General features: G+C 43.2%; 1 protein-coding gene across 1 annotated transcript in view; it reads left to right on the plus strand.

The window, feature by feature from the left end:
* Positions 1-22096, plus strand: part of LOC126272589 (pikachurin-like) — an 887807-nt gene that overhangs the window by 751949 nt on the left and 113762 nt on the right. The window contains exon 7 of the mRNA XM_049975515.1: positions 2625-2761. Coding sequence (XP_049831472.1) covers positions 2625-2761 — 137 coding nt within the window. The remainder of the gene's footprint in view (positions 1-2624; positions 2762-22096) is intronic.

The raw sequence follows: 22096 nt of genomic DNA on the forward strand, positions 1-22096 counted from the left end.
GAATAATATTACGCAGCTGTTACTCTGATGTCGTAGAGAATACGTTAACAGATTATAAGGGGAAATCTCGTAACAGCAGTTTACGTAGATTACTGCATACGAAGCCTAAAATTACTTTAGTAATAGTGACATACTCGTATCTTAACACGAAGCTCGTGGACGTTGCAGGAAAGGAGAAGAAGCGGTACACTTATGTATGATTATTTAAATTTAGTACAAATCCACCGATCGAAAACTAAACAAAAATGAATGACATTGACATGTATATTTGAGTTCTTGGGTTATTTAAACACAGCCAATACACAAAAATTTTAGCTAAAGCACTATTCTGCTACGACGGGTAGGGATTTCCATCTGTTAACGTAGAAATGCTGAGATTGCTACTTAGAGTCAACTATTATAAACCGCAGCGGTTGAGTGAAACAGGGGTACTAAATTAGCACGTCATGCGCAGAGTAGGGCTAAAATATTGGCTCCAGGATTTTGCTTATCCGACCAGCGTATGAATCACAATTCGTTCTGGAAATTAGGACACCCGTGTCCATTTATAATAACGAAGAAAAACAGGAACTCAAACAGCGTCCATCCATTACAACGGTTTAATCAGACCGTAACAAATTCACGAATAAAACTATGGCAACGCAGCAAGTAAATTATTAGTACATTTCAAATTCCGCAGAACCGAAAATGAGCGTCTTCAGCATTTACATTTTGCAAAATAACGTGCTTTTACTTGGTTGTAAGAGCAATAGCCTCATTCTGAATAAAGAGGGAATTATGTTTTGCGTTATGACTGCATGTAATAAAGGATAACCATTGATGTATGAACACTTGTTATCTTCTACTGAGCATACGTGTCACTGTATTCCTCTCCCACTTGTACTACTTCTCGCCTGTTCTCTAATTCATTTACGCCTTAGGGTACCGCTATTTCCATCTCTGAGGTAGATAGCGGGCTACGAAAGACCATAGTCCTTTCCTTCATGTCTTTTCAAACTTTATATAATTTAATAATAAATGTATGAAATGTCTTTCTCTTGTTCCTCCCCATTTTGTAATGTTTGTCTCATCTTTTTAACGTGAGAGACGTAGCTTATTGTTAACTTTTCTCCCGTAGTTAGTAATACATGGGGCGTGCATAAACGTGTACTGTAGATGAAACTCCGAGCTGAAAATAAAACAGAACCTCAACAGCACAGGTGCTCCACAACCGTACTATCGTCATTGGAGGAGACTTTAATCTTTCAACAGTAAACTGGGTTGATTATTGATTTTCAACTGGTGGGAATGACGAGGTATCGTGTGAAACAATACTAAACGTTCTCCGTCAAAACTACTTAATTCGGAAACCCACACAAGAGGGAAATATATTAGATTTAATGGTAACAAATACACCTGACAGGTCTGAGGATGCCCTCACTGAAACGGTGTTGGTGACCTGTTGCAACAACAGTGTTTACCAAATTACAGTGGGCAATTAAAACAAATAGAAATGTTTTCATATTAATTAAACTAGTTAAGCAGTTAGTATCTACATCTTCATCTACATTTATACTTTTATTCGCAATCCCTATGGGAGCGATACGCAGGAATATGTAGCTTACATTCATCACTTAAAACGGGACCTAGAAAACACCTGCTTTACCTTCGACTGAGACTATGTGATTGTTCCACTTATTTGTATGAGATGACCGGTTCCAGCTTTGACTGACAAGTTACTCTGTAACTGCAATATATGATGTGAAGATGGGCAACTAGCCTGAAACCGGTCATTGAAAATAAAAAATAGCGATCAAAGACTGAAATGACATATTTTTATTCGAGAAATTGAGTTGACGCAGAACGTTTTGGCGTAACGTAGCAGGGGTAGCGGGCTATCGGGATAGGATGGGGCCCCTCCACGCCCGCACCAACGTGGTGACCAAACCAAAAGTTCTACTGTCACCTCCGTATAACATGTTAGTTTTAGAATCAGGAGTCACAGGATGCAGGCTGTGATGTTATCCATGCGTCTGGGTAAGATTACTCATTTACATGGTCCATCAGGAGATAGAAGTGGTCGAAAGCGATTGAAGGGTAGCGGTTTTTAAGGGCAGAGGGAAAAAAGTGCCAAGGCAAGCGCCAAGGGAAAAAAACCTCTGCGATAGTAGGACGGGTAGTAAGGGCAGTAGCGGATTACTAGCTGCGACAGCGCATGCATGGTGTGGTTATGTTAGTGCGAGGTATCGTGCAACGTTACCGTTGTCGTTGCTGGCGCTCGTTCCAGGATCTGCTGCTGCTGCGTCCCTGAAACATTACATTCTCATCATATATTAGTAGGCGATCGGTCATAGATCAGCTCACAGTGTGGGGGGTTTGTGTGGCTGGTTTGCGTGCTGTGTGCAGTACGGTTTCCCTGCGATTGCCGGTATTTCGGCGGGTTAAGCATCTGGGGTTGCCAGTAGTAGCTGAGTTGCAGGGGCTCGCCAGTACTGTCATGTTAGCGTGCTATGGACCATAGATGTTCAGTTTCGTGCTAATAGTGTTTTTGGTCTATTATGTTTCCATCTCAGGCTGTCAGCAGTGCACAGGTGTGTGAGGTGTGGAGGTGTTGCGTTGACGGGGCGGCGCCTGCCGTGTTTCAGAGGAGTGCGGCGGCGACGGCTGCAGCCTCATCTCGTGCCAGCACGGCGGCAAGTGCCTGGCCACGGGCGACTCCGCCGTCTGTCTCTGTCCGCTCGGCTACCAGGGAGACTACTGCGAGACGCGCATCGACCTCCAGGTAAGGCGCCACTTGTAACGTTATGTGATTGCCTTATCATTTTAAACCATTCACTAATCGAGCAGTCGCTCGGCAACAACTACAGTTAGCAAACAATGTTGCGAGAATGTAAAAGGTGAATGTCCTATGACGTAACATGTCTATTGTCAAAGCGTCGTCAGAGATGCAGTGAGTCATACTTTGAAAACCGCGGCGCGAAAAGCGGACAGAAGAAGAGCACTTTTACACATTTCTTTGATGTACGAGATATTCTCGATGAACAGCTACTCAGCAACTCATTTTTTTCTCTTGTCTCTTGTAACTTGTGTCGGTCGCGCATGTCTTACCGCCGTATTATTATTCTTAAAAATAATATTATTCTAATGTAAGATAAAAGTGCAATACTAAAAGTGCAATACTGCATACCAGACGTGCGACGTGTATGTGAAAACGACAAAGGAATAATTTTCATTACGAGAAGAGAAGTGCCAGTCAGAACAGCATTCATGTTAAATCGTTCATTGCAGTGTAAGTTCATCTATTAATTGCCATAAATTCAGAGTTAAATGTAACTGTTATATGGAATATTTATTTAGAATAGAATTTACGTCTCACTCCTTCATGGAGTTATTTAATTTTGTTTCTGCCAAATAGAGAGTTCAGAGTCACGAATACTTTCGTCGAAACGGACGGAAGTTGCATGCGGCGTAATATTTTCTCCTCGCCATATTTTACTGGTAAATGAATGATAAACTACGGTCCCTTACGAAATTCGTGTTGAGCTATCCAAAAATAATTATATTTAGATCAGGCATTTACTCTCCTACGCAATGCAACTTCAGACAGATCAGACGATCCAACAAGAAACAGCCGCACACGGTCGACGACGTTCGCAAATATACTTCCATAGCTATATGTTACAGCACAAAAGTAATCATATTGTTATAATCAGGGACTACGAACGGGGACATTTATAACTGTATGTTTATGTATAGACATTACGAAAACATATCGTTATAGAGACAAGGGCCCCGCTCAACCCAAAACTTAATTTCGAGCATGTGGACTGCCAGGGAAGAACATAGGACGAAGTGCAGTTTCTAATCTTCAAAACGCGCAGCCATGCGCTAGGCTACACCCACAATCTCACTTCACCGTTTTAAGGATTGAGGGTCCTTCACACTGTTCACGGTGATCCGTGCGTTGGAGACGGAAGTGCCAACTTGTTGGGAACGAAGACAACAATAGACTTCAGTATCATCCTCCAAGTTCTCTTTTCGGTTCCTATCACCCCATACCCCTATAGTCCGCTTTGTAAATTCCAATCTATGACTACGACCCCCATTTTCAACCCATACTAATTCTCACCATTTCTGTGTAACCCAGAGGATGTTCCATTGGCCCGTTCTTTCTTCTGGCTGCGGTTTTCCGTTTACGTTTTTCCTTGCTCATTCCTTTAAATACCTCTTGTAATGTACCACACTAAAAAAGAATGTATGAAAGGAAACGGTCTGACTTAATTCACCCGAAACCCAAATGTTCGGAAGTGGGACAAATTGCAGTGACCACAGAAGGAGTGTAACTAAGAAAGATACACCACGAGAATTTCAATTTGCATTGAAATTGAGTCTCCTGATTGGTCAAAATTGCTCTATTACCTACAGTTATCATTCTTATCGTTGCAGTTAGGTACAGAGTCGTAATTGGGGAGCAGAAAAGCTTGGACAACAGGGACTGTGATAATATGACGTATCGGGTTACGGAATAACGTGCATGTTACACAAAGAAAAGCAGCAATCGGACTTAGTGGCAAGAAATTTAGATAGCAAAGTTCGATTTATGAAAAACGCAATCAGTGGCGCTGGGATGACGTACATTCGACACGTCATCAAACCAATCGCTTCACAACATCATTGTAAACTGAAACATGAAAAAAGCCTGTACAAACGGTTCAAATGGCTCTGAGCACTGTGGGGCTTAACATCTGAGGTCATCAGTCCCCTAAAACTTAGAACTATTTAAACCTAACTAACCTAAGGACATCACACACATCCATGCCCGAGGCAGGATTCGAACCTGCGACCGTAGCAGTCGCGCGGTTCCAGACTGAAGCGCCTAGAACCGCTCGGCCACCGCGGACGGCAAACGCCTGTACATACTATTAGTAAAGTGGGTGGCGTATTTTCTAATCAATGAAAACGTAGCACATGTTAATTACTTCTGTATTAATGAGAGCATTACAGAGACTCATAAATGGCGTGCTGACATTGTGCGAGACGTGAGACAAAGAAGTGATAAGATGAAGGCTGTATTCCTTACACTATTTTACAAATAAGTGATAAACTAAATTCTGTCATAGTTACAGTCTGACAACGATATCAGTTAAGAAGAACCTTAAAATGATTACCTCGATGAAGTAACGAGATTTATTTGACGCTTCATGTCCTTATCCTGTCCATTTAATATCTAACCTTCATCTATTGCACCACATTTCAAATACTGCTAGTTTCTTCGTCTCTGGACTACCGAAAATAGACTTTTAGCTTCCATACAGTGCTACATCTACATCTACCTCTACATTTATACTTCGCAAGCCACCACCCAACGGTGTGTGGCGGAGGGCACTTTACGTGCCACTGTCATTACCTCCCTTTCCTGTTCCAGTCGCGTATGGTTCGCGGGAAGAATGACTGCCTTAAAGCCTCCATGCGCGCTCGAATCTAATTTTATATTCGTGACCTCCTCGAGAGGTGTAAGTAAGTGGAAGCAATATATTCTATACCTCATCCAGAAACGTTCCCCCCCGAAACCTGGTCAGCAAGCTACACCGCGATGCACAGCGCCTCCTTGCAGAGTTTGCTAAACATCTTCGCAACGCTGTCACGCTTACCAAATAACCCTGTGACGAAACGCGCCGCTCTTCTTTGGATATTCTGTATCTACTCTGTCAACCCGACCTGGTACGGATCCCACACTGATGAGCAATACTCAATTATAGGTCGAACGAGTGTTTTGTAAGCCACCTCCTTTGTTGACGGACTACACTTTCTATGGACTCTCCCAATGAATCTCAACCTGGCACTTGCCTTACCAAAAATTAATTTTATATGATCATTCCACTTCAAATCGTTCCGTACTCATACTCCCTGGGATTTTACAGAAGTAACTGCCACCAGTGTTTGTTCCGCTGTCATATAATCATACAATAAAGGATCCTTCTTTCTATGTATTCGCAATACATTACATTTGTCTATGTTAAGGGTCAGTTGCCACTCCCTGCACCAAATGCCTATCCGCTGCAGATCTTCCTGTATTTCGCTGCAATTTTCTAATGGTGCATCTTCTCTGTATACTACAGCATCATCCGCGAAGAGCCGCATGGAGCTTCCGACACCATCTGCTTTGTTCCATAAGTGCACTTTCAGTGACTTACTCTTTTTTCAGACCAGTATCTGGCGCCAGCAGAGTTTTATTATTTCAGGAACCTTACTTCGCCTATGCCATTCTACTTCAGCTACCTTCCTTGACTCTGCTGGCCTGACTACCCTCGCTTCCCTAAATAGCACACTTCATACCCCGCTGTGTCGTTCCCAGTCTCTATGTTGGGTAAGTCATCGTTCTGCTAATAACTACTCCCCATCACCTTCGTATTTCCTTTGCCCATATTTTGGGTAATTGCGCAGTCAATTCCTCGCAGCAGATGTTCCTAGTCACTCTTACTGTCGGCCAGAAGATCGCCGTTAATCGGTATTCATTTTATCTCCACACTTAAAAATTTACTTAGAGGCGCAATATTTTAAAAGTCATGTTTTGTATCCACAAATAGAGAGATGATCAAAGTTTACGGATTTTGGTAGTCATCTTTTCAGTACAAATTCATTCAAAGACAATGCCAGTGCACAAACGGAAAGGGAAAACTCCCTTAAAACGAAATATCTGTTAGTCAAATCAGGTTGTTGAGTCAATAAACAAGAACTCGTAATCAACTAATAGCCGAATCGGAAACTGAATTTCTAGGATGTCTCGACATTGTGACAAATTCCGGCAGTTTTATTTAATAAAACATTTTACAATACGCACTTTATATTGCCAGAAAGAAACAAGCATACATAAGTGGACGCCTATCATAACGTATCAAAGTGTTTCTTCCGTAAAAGTAAACTAACTGTACGAGTTAAACTGTGTCAGACTTCTTCCTGTTGAATAATCGTGATGAATGCAATGGAAATTTAATTTACCTCCAAATAATTCGCGACATAGTCTCATTTGAAACTAAAAAGCAAAAGAAAATATTTAATATTAATTTCAAATTGCTCTGAGCACTATGGAACGTAACATCTGAGGTCATCAGTCCCATAGAACTTAGAACTACTTAACCTAACTAACCTAAGGACATCACACACATCCATGCCGGAGGCAGGATTCGATCCTCCAATCGTAGCGGTCGTGCGGTTCCAGACTGAAGCACCTAGAACCGCTCGGTCACAACGGGTGGCAATATCACTTTCAACCAGGTAATAATCTTCGTAGTGGACGCATAAGCGAGTTTCTGTTCAGTATACATACAATATGAAGCAAATATCTTTCGTTTCCTTCTTTGTCTCTGAGTTAAACTTAGCTTTGCTGCCTAAGGCTTCGATATGGTTTAATTACGCGCCGAAATATATTGTAGTCCTTATTTGGTCTTCCTACAATGTTATCTAGACAAAAATTACTTTTTTCATTATGTAGACACAAATTTTTCTTTCTGAGGTTGCTTATCTGCGCACAGAAATAAGAAGAATATTCTTTTCGTGACTTCTTGCGTCATCTACGTAAGACCTGCCCTTTGGGAAAGGGTAGCATGTTGCAGAAATCTGTAAACTGTACATCGTATGCAGAATATCGGGTATAAAACTGATTTCTGGCATAAAATCAGTCATGGACTCACGCTAACTGATTTTTGAAAACAAAACTTCATGCCGATAGTGTGTCCACCAAAAGCGCCCTAGGCCCAATGTGACACCTGACAGAGTGATACAGGAATAAGGGGTACGGTGTGACTGACGCCACTTATTGTGTGCTTCGTCTCTCTACCAGTGACATGAAGTACTGAAGTAGAGGAACTACGCTGAAGAGTCAAGAAAGTGGCACACCTGCCTAATATCTTGTAGATCCTTGAGAGCACGCAGAAGTGCAGGAACACGACGTGGCATGGTTACTTCTGTTGTCTGAAGTAGTGCTGCGAGGAATTAAAACCATGAACAGTGTGGGGCTGTCCATAAATTCGTAAGAGAACGAGGGGGGTGGATATCTCTTCTAAACAGAACGTCGCAAGGCATCCCAGACACGCTCAACACTATTCATGTGTGGGGAGTCTGGTGGCCGGCGGAAGTGTTTAAACTCAGAAGGGTGTTCCTGGAACCATTCTGTAGCAATTCTGGACGTGTGGGGCGTCGCATTGGCCTGCAGGATTTGCCGAAGTCCGTCAGAATGCGCAATGGACATGAACGGATGCAGGTGATCAAACAGGATTCTTACATAGACGACCAGTGGTCTACTATGACTCCAACTGCACACGTTCCTCACCATTGGCAGAGCCTCCACTAGACTGAACAGTCCCCAGCTGACATGCAGGGTCCATGGATTCATGAGGTTGTCTCTATACCCGTACACGTCCATGCACTCGATACAATTTCAAACGAGACTCGTCCGATTAGGCAACATATTTCGAGTCATCAACAGTTCAGTGTCGGTGTTGACGTGCCCAGGCGAGGCGTAAAGCATTGTGTAGTTCAGTCATCAAGAATACTCCAGTGGGCCTTCGGCTCCGAAACCCCGTATCGATGATGTGTCCTTGAATGGTTCGCACGCTCACACTTGTTGACGGGGCAATATTGAAATCTGTAGCAGTTTGTAGAAGGGTTGCACTTCCGTCACGTTGAACGATTCTCTTCAGTCGTCATTGTTTCTCTTTCTTTCTCGGCCGCAGCAATGTCGTAGATTTGATGTTTAGCTGGATTCCTGATATTCATGGTACCCTTGTGAAATGGTCGTACGGGAAAACCTCATTTCATTGTTACCGCGGGGAGACTGTGTCCCATCGGTCGTTCGACGACTGTAACACCACGTTGAAACTCACTCAGTCTTGATAACCTGCCATTATAGCAGCAGTAACCGGTCTAACAACTGCGTCTGACACTTATTGTCTTATATAGGCTTTGCGTCCGCAGCGCCGTGTTCTGTCTGTATTTGAATACGCGTGCCTGTAGCAGTTTCTTTGGCGCTTTGGTGTATAACTATTTCACATACTTTAAATCAGACAGTCGTACACAGGTTACGGCATCGCCTGCTACTGCTGCGAGAGCACCTACCTGACGTGAAAAGTGGTCCATGGTGGCGTCGTTTCCGCAGCAAACATTTGCTCTACAGTTCCGTATGTGTGTGGGACGGCACTGGAGTTCAGGGAGCGAACAGACGCCGTGGTATCATGATGTGATCAGGTTGCAGGTCCACCATTCTATGGTAGGGCATTGCCATTTTTTCAGCTCAATGGAAATCTTGCACCTACAATTATAGGATGTCGCATCAATTAATTGTAGTTGTACTGTGTCCCTACAAAACACATACAGTTACGTATTTGCTTTTTTATGATGCCATCCCAGAAGAGACCACCAGGGAATATATATATGGATTCCTTTACACAAGGTTGGAGCATGTACCACGGGCGATAAGCATATTTCTTGAACCTCTACCAAAGTGAAATGTTTCTTCTTGATCAGCAGAAGACTGCAGCACAGTTCCTGAGACACTCATCTTGAGCAAGTTAGAACGTTCCTTCAGCAGTATGGAGCCTTTGTATGAATACCTCTACTTGGTCCACTACCATATAGAATAACCTCTAGAAGACAACTATACATACTGTATTAGCAAGAACCTGTCACAAAGTGTGCAGTTAGATACTGTTCTGGATGTACAATACGGCTTCCCTATGAGTCAAACACAGTATGCGAAATACACAAACCACCAGCCAGAACCAAAACAGTCAAGATCACTCACAAGGAAAGACGCTGGAAGAGCCATTAAGCTGCTTCACACTGGGGTGCAGTGTGGCTCGTCTCCTATGTTCTCAATTGGCCATTCCATAGTTCTATCGAAAATACGAGAACCGTCGTGAGGCCCTCCAAAGACGATGTAAAACGTGTGTAAAACATTATGTGAGTGTGGTTACCACTACTTTGGTCAGCATCGGCTTATAGATTACGAAATGTGATTGAGCCTATGATATACAGATAAGAAAAAAACGCATTATAAAATAGACATAGAGCTCTATTCAAGGAGGCGACGGATTGTGTACCATTGATATCATGGCCGGTGGGTTGGCTATAGCATTACTTTCGGGAGCGCCAAATTGGTGGTCTGATTTTGGGAGGTATCCTTAGACTAAAGACCAACAGAGAAGAAATTTTTTTATTTCATTAATGACATAAATTTATTTTAACACTAACGACATTGAACAACGTTTTTCACACAACAATAAATAAGTCTAGGAGAAATGAATGTTACAAACTTTTCTTTCTTACTGTACATTTATTCCCTTCCGGTTTCTATGAAGCATCATCTTCCCAGTGAAAATGTATCTATTGTAACAACTTCACATGACACAGAAATCTATCCACTATGAAAGTGATCGCTGATCGGAAGCTGTAGTGATTAAATGTATTGTAATATTAAGAGAGCAAAGTGTGTATTACTCATTACTCCAAGTATACCGGTGTTGTTGACAGTTGCCTGAAAAAAAATTGATAAAGAGGATGTTGATTTTGTAATGTACTTTCTCGAGTTGTGCCCTGTTTGAAATGTGTCTGGTATCTATGAACGCTTTCCCTCAAGTTCATTAAAATGCAATCACCAGGTGGGACAGATATTTAGATTTGATGAAATTGAGTACCGAGTACGTTTAATTTACAATCTTCTTCCAAAAATCAGTAGTTTAACAAGTGTATATAAGGCCTTATAGTCCATCAATCTCTTGCAGCTGCAATAGGCCCAACTCTAAAACGTCTGAATTATTTGCAATTAACGATGAAACAGAATGGCCATGATTCACAGCTTAAATAGGAAGCAAACATTCCAGGAGTGAATGTGAGGGCTAAAGAGCCTCCAAACCAATAAATCTTCCATGTACATCACCAAAGAGATCACGTTCAAAAAATTATGCAAATGGCCCTAAGCACTATGGGACTTATCATCTGAGGCCATCAGTCCCCTACACTTAGAGGTACCTAGAAACCTAACCAACCTAAGGACGTCACACACATGCATGCCTGAGGCAGGATGCGAACCTGCGACCGTAGCAGCCGCGTGGTTCCGGAGTGAAGCGCCTAGAACCGCTCGACCACAGTCGCTGCCCAGAAGTCAGGAATTTTACAGAAATAATCTTGTGTTTTGACTTGATCTTCAGGAAAGGTTTCTGTAATTTTCTTCCGCCAACTTGCGACGAAGCTGTACCTTAGTCCACTGTCACTGAATCAAGCTGCAAATTGATATTCACCTAACTCAGGTCGACGTCTGCTGTGTCCTTTCATTCTGCGACGTTGATACTTACATGGTAATGGATAAGCGGTGTTGATGAAAACAGCACCTAACATCTACAATCACTGAGGCCGCGTAAACATCGTTATGATTATTCCTCTAAATATTCATAATGAATTTTCGGGTGGAAAAACGAAGTCCTGATCTTCACTGAAAGTTTGGAAATTTGGTAAAAGTAGGTTTCATTTACTTTGCTTAAACATGTGTCATCAGCCCACATTTAATATGCAAAACTACTATTATAAGTTCCCAGTTCATGTCACACGTAAAGCAGCCAGAATTCTCCTACGTCCATTCCGAAAATAATCACATGAATATACAGTCACCCGCTACACATAACGTTGATTTCTTACATAAGTCATCCAGTGGACTTCTTTCACAAAGATTGCTCGCCGAATATATTCTGTAGTAGAAAACAGAACATCGCCACGCGGAATTTTCTAAGTCCAACAAGTTACACGCGAATATCTCCGGAACAAAATATCCCACAACTCTCAAAATTCTATAATATGTTCGTAGCAACGAAAGCTACCCTTTCAAATTCATCTGAATACGATGGACCGAACATCTCTTCATCTTACACATTTTACGAACGGACACATTTAACATGAACTTCGCGTCTGAAAAGCTAGTCCACGACTCCTCCCCTCCAGCTACTGATGCAACCTAAGTACTGTATCTCAAAGAGCGCGGGAACCATGCTCACTCCCGATTGGCTGTTCGAAAAGACCAGCCAATCCGATCACAACTTCCAGACATTACATACGCCAGAACTCTTCTGAGCCAATCATTACAAGAGATTCATTGGTGTCACCTCGATAAGCAAATTATTACTATAATGTTTATTAATTGAAACTAAATAAAAACGAAACTTGAGATAACTTTAGAAAACTGATTATATCGTTACCGACTTTCTGGCTGCCTTATTACATAGTAGAACACTCATAGACATACGTTATCCGCCAGTTAGGGGGATTTACAATTTTCAAGACATCCTTGTGGCGTAACACTTGCTACTTACGTCAGGTGTATTAACATATAAGTTTGAAATTTGACATACGTATTCCATACGCACTCCCATTCACTCTCATTTACTCTCACCGTAACACAAAATATACATATTAACTTTTAAACTGTTATGTTAATTACGAAATAAAAGTATTCGAAAGTTTAGAGTTGAAAATCTTTATGAAATAAATGGGCACACTGTCAGTGGTATTTTCATATGACAAAACAAATATAATCTGTTAAGGTTCCTATCTGAATTTACTTTCTTATGTTTCGGTCAAGCAATTTTAATGGGTTTTTCATATCTTCGAAACTATTGTAGGTAGCAGTATCAAATTTTGAGACACTGTTCGTCTGGAACATTCGTGAATCTTCTGGAAGATTCTGTAACATTCTACAGCATTATGGACATTGTGGAATATTCTACAACATTATGGAACAGTCTAGATTATGGAACCTTCACGAATATTGTGGCTAAACATTCTAGAAAATTCAAGAGCATTTTGGCCAGTCTCAGACACTTAAGAACTCTATTCCCAGTTCCTTCACCGACTTCCCATAAGACGACCATTGATACGCCGTCTTATTTCGACACACATAAGTTGGAACTGAACCCCTTTAGTTGCAGACGAAAACTTTATTCATTGATGGTAGATGAAGGGCTACCATTGGATGGTAGATGAAGGGCTACCATTGCATATAATTTCCATAGGGCTGACAGGGTGGATTGCAGAGTTGTAATGGGCTGCCTGGAGAAATCACGCTTACATATATTATATGTACTGATTTAACCTTTTCTGACTTTTCAGCATACTTGAAACATTTTGACATCTACAGAGTTTTTATTCCGGATTTTGGGGCACATAAGTACATCTAAGCTTCGTAATTGAATTATATGTAGAATTACATTTTGTTACAGTTATAACACATTTTAGTTCGTCGAAAGAGCATATTTATAATCAAATAGGCGAACTGACTTAATTTCTTTAAAGTAATAGGTAATGCAGAAATATTGTAATTCTGGCCCCTCGTCATCGCCCAGTTACAACAGTGTCCGACACACATCTGCATGTGAGTTCATTCAGATGTCCTCTTTTTCGCAGTTACGTTTCTCTTCGTTGTTGTTGTTGTTGTTGTTGTTGTTATTCTCCTTTTTCTTCTTCCTCTTCTTCAATATGTCCTCCATCCTTGTGTTGCTCATTTTCTTCCCCCTATTAGTCCATCTGTTTCGCCTGTTCTCTTGCAGAAGAGAGACTCTGCTTCAAATTCTTCACTGCCCGTGAACTGCTGTGAAGTTAGTTCAATAAAAATAAGTTTCAAAGATTGCCTTGCTATTATGCACCAATAATAAATCTTATAAGTGCAAGCTCGTTTTCAAACATCCATACTTAATAAGCAGAATATCCACTGTTACATTCAGTTTTCCCGAAGACCGTGGTTTTATTTCAGTTGGGTACTTCACTCTCTTTCACCCCCCCCCCCTCCCCCCCCACACACACTCTTTTTCGCGTGCGAATTCTAGGAGATAAAAATTTAAGGATGGCCATGAATACGCACTCTGCTCTTAAAGAGATTTCTTGTTTTAGTTCTTTTGCTCCTGCTGTGTGAGAACGCTGTTTCGAGGGCTGCTGGAAAGCATTTTCGCCGTCTTTGAGGAGGCGGCTGTGGATCTGAAAGGCGAGGGATTTGCAAGCGCCCATCAATATCGCCGCCAGCGCGCCGCCCCAGCCCTGCTGCCGCTAATACAGAAATCTCCCATCCCAGCACCTCCCCCCCCCCTTACCACCCCACACTCTGCGTGAGTGGAAGGGGGGGGGGGGCAGCGCTCCTTTCATTTCCGAGGCCGGGCGAGAAGTCTGTCGGCGCAAAATCGGCGCGCCGCTCCTACAGGTGTACAGGGGAGTCGCTGGCTGCCGCGGCAGGACGCGCTGGGGTTTGTAAGAGCGAGCGTCGTACAGAACCGGGGACACTTAGTACCGGAGACTCACGTTTCTCCTTCAGTCGCCTCTTTTCCTGGAACTCTGAGGCCCACAAACTTCAGTCACGTAATGCTGGTACGACCAAGAATCGATAGTCAACGGAGTACATTGTACAAGCAACAGCACCCCCACCTTCGAAAATACGACAATGCTGTGGCTGCTACGCACAACAGACTATGTCACAAAGGCTACATAGTTTTCAACAAGCTGTTATATTTTGTTAATTAATTTTATGAAGACAGGAATACTATCACAGAATAAACATTTCGATAACTCACGCCTGACAGACACTTACTAAATTTCAGTAGTCATATATCTGCACTCGCGTGAAGATCCTCAGCAATAGACTACTGTGTATAGTATAAGAATTTATGAGCAGTTGATGCAAGAAAAGGAGGCACTAATGAGAAGAGTGGAAGATTCAGGAAATGACTCACGGTTTGGTACTTTGTGGTTTGGTGCTGCTCTCCATGCTGCTCTATCCTACGCAAGGCTCTTTATCTCCGAGTAACTACAACAAGGTACATCCTTCTGAATCTGCTTACTGCATTCATGTCTCGGTCTCCTTCTACGATTTTTACCTACTGCACTTCTCTCCAATACTAAATTGGTGATCCCTTGATGTTTCAGAATGTTTCCTACCAACAGATACCTTCTTCTAGTCAGGTTGTACAACACATTTCTTTTCTTCCACACTCTCTTCAGTACCTCCTCACTTATTACTTGATCTACCCATCTAATCTTCAGCATTCTTCTGTCGTACCGCTTATCACAAGCTTCTATTCTCTTTTTGTCTTAACTGTTTGTCGTCCGTGTTTCACTTCAATACATTGCCACTAGACTCCATACAAATACTTTCAGAAAATATTCCTGACACTTAAATCTATACTCGATATTAACAAATTTCTTTTCTTCAGAAAGGCTCCTCTTGTCATCGCCATTCTACAATTTATATCCTCTCTACTTCCACAATCATCAGTTCTTTTGCTGTGAAAATAGCAAAACTCATCTACTACTTTAAGTGCCTCATTTCCTACTCTAATTTCCTCATCATCCCCCGATTTAATACGTCCATCATCCTCGTCTTCTTTTGTTGATGTTCATCTTATATCCTCCTTTCAAGACAATTTCCATTCCGTTCAACTGCTCTTCCAGGTCCTTTGCTGTCTCTGACAGAATTACAATGTCATCGGCAAACCTCACAATTTTTATTTCTTCTCCCTGGACTTCAATTCCCGGTCCAAATTTTTCTTTTGTTTCCTTTACTGCTTGTTCCGTATCCATATTGAATAACATCGAGTACAAGCTACAACCCTGTCTCACTCCCTTCTCAACCACTGCTCCCCTTTCATGTCCCTCGACTTTTATAACTGTCTTCTCGTTTCTGTATAAGTTGTAAATATCCTTCCGCACCTTGTATTTTCGTCTCCCTTAGCTATCTGAATAATTTATTTTATCTCATGGTACATTTACTTAATCTCCTCCTCATCTGTGGAGCTAGCTGTCATTTAAACTTGTGCTGCAGTGGTGGGTATGGCTTCGTGCCTGTCTTGCTACAATAATGATTTCACTGTGCTGTTCATGGTAACTTATCCTCTTTCCTATTTTTTTTACTCATTATTAAACCTTCTCCTGCGTTTCCCCAGTTTGATTTTGTATTTATAACCCTGTATTCACCTTACAAGAAGTCCTGTTTCTCCTGCCAACAAACTTAACTAATTTCCACTATATCTGACTTCAACATATCCATTTCCCTTTTTAAATTTTCTAAAATACCTACCCGATTAAGGGCATTCCATCTACGATACGCAGAACGCCAGTTTTGTTTCTCCTGATAACGACGTCCTCGTTAGTAGTCCCCACTCGCAGATCCGAATGGGGGTTACTTTACGTCCGGAATATTTTACCCAAGAGGGTGCCATCATCATTTAACCATATAGTAAAGCTACATGTCCTCGGGAAAAATTACAACTATAGTTTCTCCTTGCTTTCAGCCGTTCGCAGTTCCAGCACAGCAAGGTCGTTTTGTTTGATGTTACAAGGACAGATCAGTCAGTCATCCAGACTTTTCTCCCTGCAACTACTGACGAGGTTACTGCCCCTCTTCAGGAAGCACACGTTCACACGTTTGTCTGGCCTCTCAAAAGATGCCCCTCCGTTGTGGTTGCACCTACTGTACGGCTAGCTGTATCACTGAGGCATTGAAGCCTCGAGTCATGGGGCTGACAACAAGAGTAAAAGTCGTAATTGTTTGAAAAAGACGTATGTGAACTGTCAGTCAGACAAACGAACAGCAAAATGCGCCTTGTCTTGGCTAATATGTGTCACTTAAATGCAGAATGAATTATATTATGGTGCAATAAATAAAGTAAGAGGAACTTTAATTTGTCTGCAAACACACCACCGAATTTAACTGTGTGTGCAGAAAAAAGTTGCAGCAAAAGCTCTCACGTGGAGCCGGTAAATGGAGGCAGCCGTGACGTGACGATTCAGAATTCAGTTTCATGGTGGTGGTGTTGATGGATACGTAGTCGGCTTCGAAAGTGCAGTGAACTTTTAAAGAGAACGATCCCAACAGCAGTTCATTGTAAGCTAATGGAAGTTAACCGAGCGAGTGTAATGACACGAAAACGTTGGTGTTCGTGTTTTTCTTTATTTTTTCTGTGTATTTATGAGTAGTCGCCAGTTTCGACCATAATTACTCATCATAATCCAAACCAGTATCTTATTACGAAAGTAGCATGTAATATCATCGTCTAGTGCTTATCGTGGTTACTCAAAATCAGCTGATTTTGTACCCAAGAAATATTTCTCGTTGACGTGCTGCCTAGATGCGTTATACGTATTTTAAATGGCGTGAGTGGTGAGTCACAACGAATTTTGTTGCTACTAAGTGCTGGTTTAGTCCTATTATTCGTTATGCCTAACGCCAGTTGTATGTTGCTTATAGCACTGTTATTGAATACATATGCGAACAGTGAAACAACTATTGAGTACCAGTGTGTATTCAGTTGATTTATGCATACAAGATGATGCTGAAATAAACATTAAATGCACTAAAATCACTGAAATATCCTTTCTTCCGGGAGTGCTAGGCTTAAAGATGTGCAGGAAAACTATTGTGAAGGTACTAGATAAGGTAGTGGTGGAAATAAGTTTCTCAGGCCAGTACGTGATATATCACAGTCGGTAGAGCACCTGTCCTGAGAGGTAAAGGTTCGAGTCCCTATACGGAGCAAAGTTTTAGTCTCCTCCGGAGATTCAGATCAGCACCCACTCCAAGGCAGAGAGAAAATTCATTGTTGAAATTTCTAATCTGTTGAACTGATAATTGAGAGACAGACACCGGCTTGATTAGTGTAACTCTAGTTTCAGCATCGTACTGCACGCCTCTTCTATATACTCTAACGATGTATCCATTTCTAATTATTATCAAAAGTCTGTTGATGCCTAAGTATGGGGATAATGTAGTCCTGTTGATTTTGGAGTCATCAGACATATGATGAAATGCACAAAGCTGAGGAAAAGAAAGATGTTTACTATGTGTGAGATAATATATCCACATTTACCGACTCTAATTTACTGAATCCTCGAGAAGTTTCAAGTAGGCTGTCCTGGAAGAGACATGGACTGGGCACCTACAGGAAACGCTTATTATTTTCTGTACAAACACTAAAGACTCATCTCCTTCAAGTGGACTCCCGAAGATGAAAGCGGCGCCTTCCCCCTCAGACCAGCATAGCGAGCAAGCTGCCGTGTGAAAGGGCAATAACACGCGCGTGTTCCCCTCGAGAGGACGTCCACAGGGAAAGATTACACGGCGCCATTTCCCCCGTGGGTTGTTCTGGGCTCTTCCCTCGCCAGGTTATGAGCAGTAACAAAACGCTCATCTTCCCCTCGTATTCTTCCACTTTACGTTGCTGTAACCACGCAGAACCCGGACGTTTGTCTTACAACACCAGCTAAATTGTTCAGCAAGATACAAACAAAGCAACTGGGGAAACTGCACTGCCATTCACGTTCAATGTAGGGAACTGTAAAACTGGGAAGAAAAAAAATTCTGGTCGACGGGAAATGTTTAAAACAAAGAAATCGGAATCTTTTCCCTCGTTTTGCTTAAAGTGAAATATTTCTTGAGTATTCGGACCTAAAAAATGTGTACCCATGAAAGTTTTATATAATGAGATAACAGTTTGTACCGGAACTTTAGGTTCTGTTAATAGGTTATAGATTTGAACTCCAGAATAGCATTAAATTGGGTGCCGTGATAATAATTAAAGTATATTGCGGGATCCTATATAAGTGGCAGATTAAGATTGGGGCCATCTACATCTAGCCTAATACCCAAGAATACACTCCTGGAAATTGAAACAAGAACACCGTGAATTCATTGTCCCAGGAAGGGGAAACTTTATTGACACATTCCTGGGGTCAGATACATCACATGATCACACTGACAGAATCACAGGCACATAGACACAGGCAACAGAGCATGCATAATGTCGGCATTAGTACAGTGTATATCCACCTTTCGCAGCAATGCAGGCTGCTATTCTCCCATGGAGACAATCGTAGGGATGCTGGATGTAGTCCTGTGGATCGGCTTGCCATGCCATTTCCACCTGGCGCCTCAGTTGGACCAGCGTTCGTGCTGAACATGCAGACCGCGTGAGACGACGCTTCATCCAGTCCCAAACATGCACAATGGGGGACAGATCCGGAGTGCTTGCTGGCCAGGGTAGTTGACTTAGACCTTCTAGAGCACGTTGGGTGGCACGGGATACATGCGGACGTGCATTGTCCTGTTGGAACAGCAAGTTCCCTTGCCGGTCTAGGAATGGTAGAACGATGGGTTCGATGACGGTTTGGATGTACCGTGCACTATTCAGTGTCCCCTCGACGATCACCAGAGGTGTACGGCCAGTGTAGGAGATCGCTCCCCACACCATTATGCCGGGTGTTGGCCTTGTGTGCCTCAGTCGTATGCAGTCCTGATTGTGGCGCTCACCTGCACGGCGCCAAACACGCATACGACCATTATTGGCACCAAGGCAGAAGCGACTCTCATCGCTGAAGACGACACGTCTCCATTCGTCCCTCCATTCACGCCTGTCGCGACACCACTGGAGGCGGGCTGCACGATGTTGGGGCGTGAGCGGAAGACGGCCTAACGGTGTGCGGGACCGTAGCCCAGCTTCATGGAGACGGTTGCGAATGGTCCTCGCCGATACCCCAGGAGCAACAGTGTCCCTAATTTACTGGGAAGTGGCGGTGCGGTCCCCTACGGCACTGCGTAGGATCCTACGGTCTTGGCGTGCATCCGTGCGTCGCTGCGGTCCGGTCCCAGGTCGATTGGCACGTGCACCTTCCGCCGACCACTGGCGACAACATCGATGTACTGTGGAGACCTCACGCCCCACGTGTTGAGCAATTCGGCGGTACGTCCACCCGGCCTCCCGCATGCCCACTATACGCCCTCGCTCAAAGTCCGTCAACTGCACATACGGTTCACGTCCACGCTGTCGCGGCATGCTACCAGTGTTAAAGACTGCGATGGAGCTCCGTATGCCACGGCAAACTGGCGGACACTGACGTTGGCGTTGCACAAATGCTGCGCAGCTAGCGCCATTCGACGGCCAACACCGCGGTTCCTGGTGTGTCCGCTGTGCCGTGCGTGTGATCATTGCTCGTACAGCCCTCTCGCAGTGTCCGGAGCAAGTATGGTGGGTCTGACACACCGGTGTCAATGTGTTCTTTTTTCCATTTGCAGGAGTGTATATCGATACAACTCTTTAACCGTTATTTTTCAGAATTACAACACCATGAGGGCAACATGCAGCAGAAGTGAAATTGGTATGATGTCTATTACTGTGGCTGGATATGCTAAGGATAACCATTTTGTCGCTGCAGTACAAAACAAATCGAGGTAACGCCGTCTATATTCCACGGGCAGGGTAATTCTGCTGCCAGTACCGCTAGATTTTATGCAACCCGCAAAACGTTCAAATTCCAAGTGCAAATCATCTTATTCTCTCACACTACGTGCAAACTGTTAGTCTTATAGAAAAATTAACTTGACTCTTTTGTAGTAAATTTAAATTGGTTAAATTTTGTAGCGGAAATCATTTTGAGTAGAGGCTGCTGTTTTTCGAATTATTCATGAAAAATTCACAAAAGCGCCCACCAACGCGGCTTTCGTGAATAATGAGAAAATAATGGTCTGAAGAGAAAACGTGCCCTAGTACAAAATTTATTTGCATTAAATTTCGTATAAGAAATCCCATGTTCATCTTTTCTGTAGGACTAACACACTCATGCTCATAAATTAAGTACAATTGCAGAATGTGTTGCCACACAACGTGGCACTACACAAACTGGTGCTAATAGCATAGGTACATAGGGAACACACACGACACACATCCGTAAGTCCACGGTATTGCTGATGAGTTGAGAAAACTCTCCCGAAACACATGTGCTACAAAACGCCCCTGTTTCCTGCTCATGTACCCCGACGTCAGTATGGGATACGATCACCATGCACATGTACACAGGCCGCACAACGGGTTGGCATACTCTGGATCAGGTGGTCGAGCAGGTGCTGGAGTATAGCCTACCATTCTTGCACCACTGGCTGTCGGTGCTCCTGAAGTGTCGTAAGGGTTTGAAGACGTGCAGCGATACGTCGACCGAGAGCATCCCAGAGGTGCTCGATGGGTTTTAGGTCTGGAGAATAGGCAGGCCACTCCATTCGCCTGATATCTTCTGTTTCAAGGTACTCCTCCACGATGGCACCTCGGTGGGGCCGTACGTTATCATCCATCCGGAGGACACCTGAAAAGGCGGACATACTGGTGCAAAATTACGTCCCGATACACCATACCTCTTACAGTTCCTCTGTGAAAGCCATGCAGAGGTATACGTGCACCAATCATAATCCCACCCCCACACCATGAAACCACGACCTCCACACAGGTCCCTTTCAAGGACATTAAGGGGTTGGTATCTGATTCCTGGTTTACACCAGATGAAAACCCGGGGAGAATCACTGTTCAGACTATACCTGGACTCGTCCGTAAACATAACCTGAGAACACTGTTCCAATGACCATGTGTTCTTGACACCAGGCTTGACGGGCTCTGCAGTGACCAGGGATCAGTGGAATGCACCTTGCAGGTCTCCGGGCGAATAAACCATGTCTGTTCAGTCGTCTGTAGAATGTGTGACAGGAGACCACTGTTCCAAAACCTGCGGTAAGGTCCAGAGCACGGCTACCTGCAGTACTCCGTGGCCGTCTGCCGGCACTCATGGTGAGATGTCGGTCTTATTGTAGTGTTGTACACTGTGGACGTCCCGTACTGTAGCGCCTGGACACGTTTCCTGTCTGCTGGAATTGTTGCCATAATCGTGAGATCACACTTTGTGGCACACGGGGGGACCGTGCTATGACTTGCTGTGTTTGACCAACGTCCAGTCGCCCTAATATTCTACCCCTCATAACGTCATCAATATATGTTCTTTGATCCATTTTCAACACTCAGTCACCATTAGCACGTCTGAAAACATCTGCACACTTACTCGCCCACCGTTCTCTGACATGCACTAATACACCTCTGGTACGTGTACTGCTGCCAGCGCCAAAATGTGACGACCGCAGGTCAAATGCACCGGATGGTCATACCCCGAGGTGATTTAAACCTGCAAACCGCCCACCATAGCGTCGTTTCACCATGTATCAGCAATATCCTTAATTTATGAGCATGAGTGTAGTTTGCATGTTGTGACCGAGAGAATATGA

The sequence above is a fragment of the Schistocerca gregaria genome, chromosome 5 (assembly GCF_023897955.1).
Source record: "Schistocerca gregaria isolate iqSchGreg1 chromosome 5, iqSchGreg1.2, whole genome shotgun sequence".
NCBI lineage: Eukaryota > Metazoa > Arthropoda > Insecta > Orthoptera > Acrididae > Schistocerca > Schistocerca gregaria.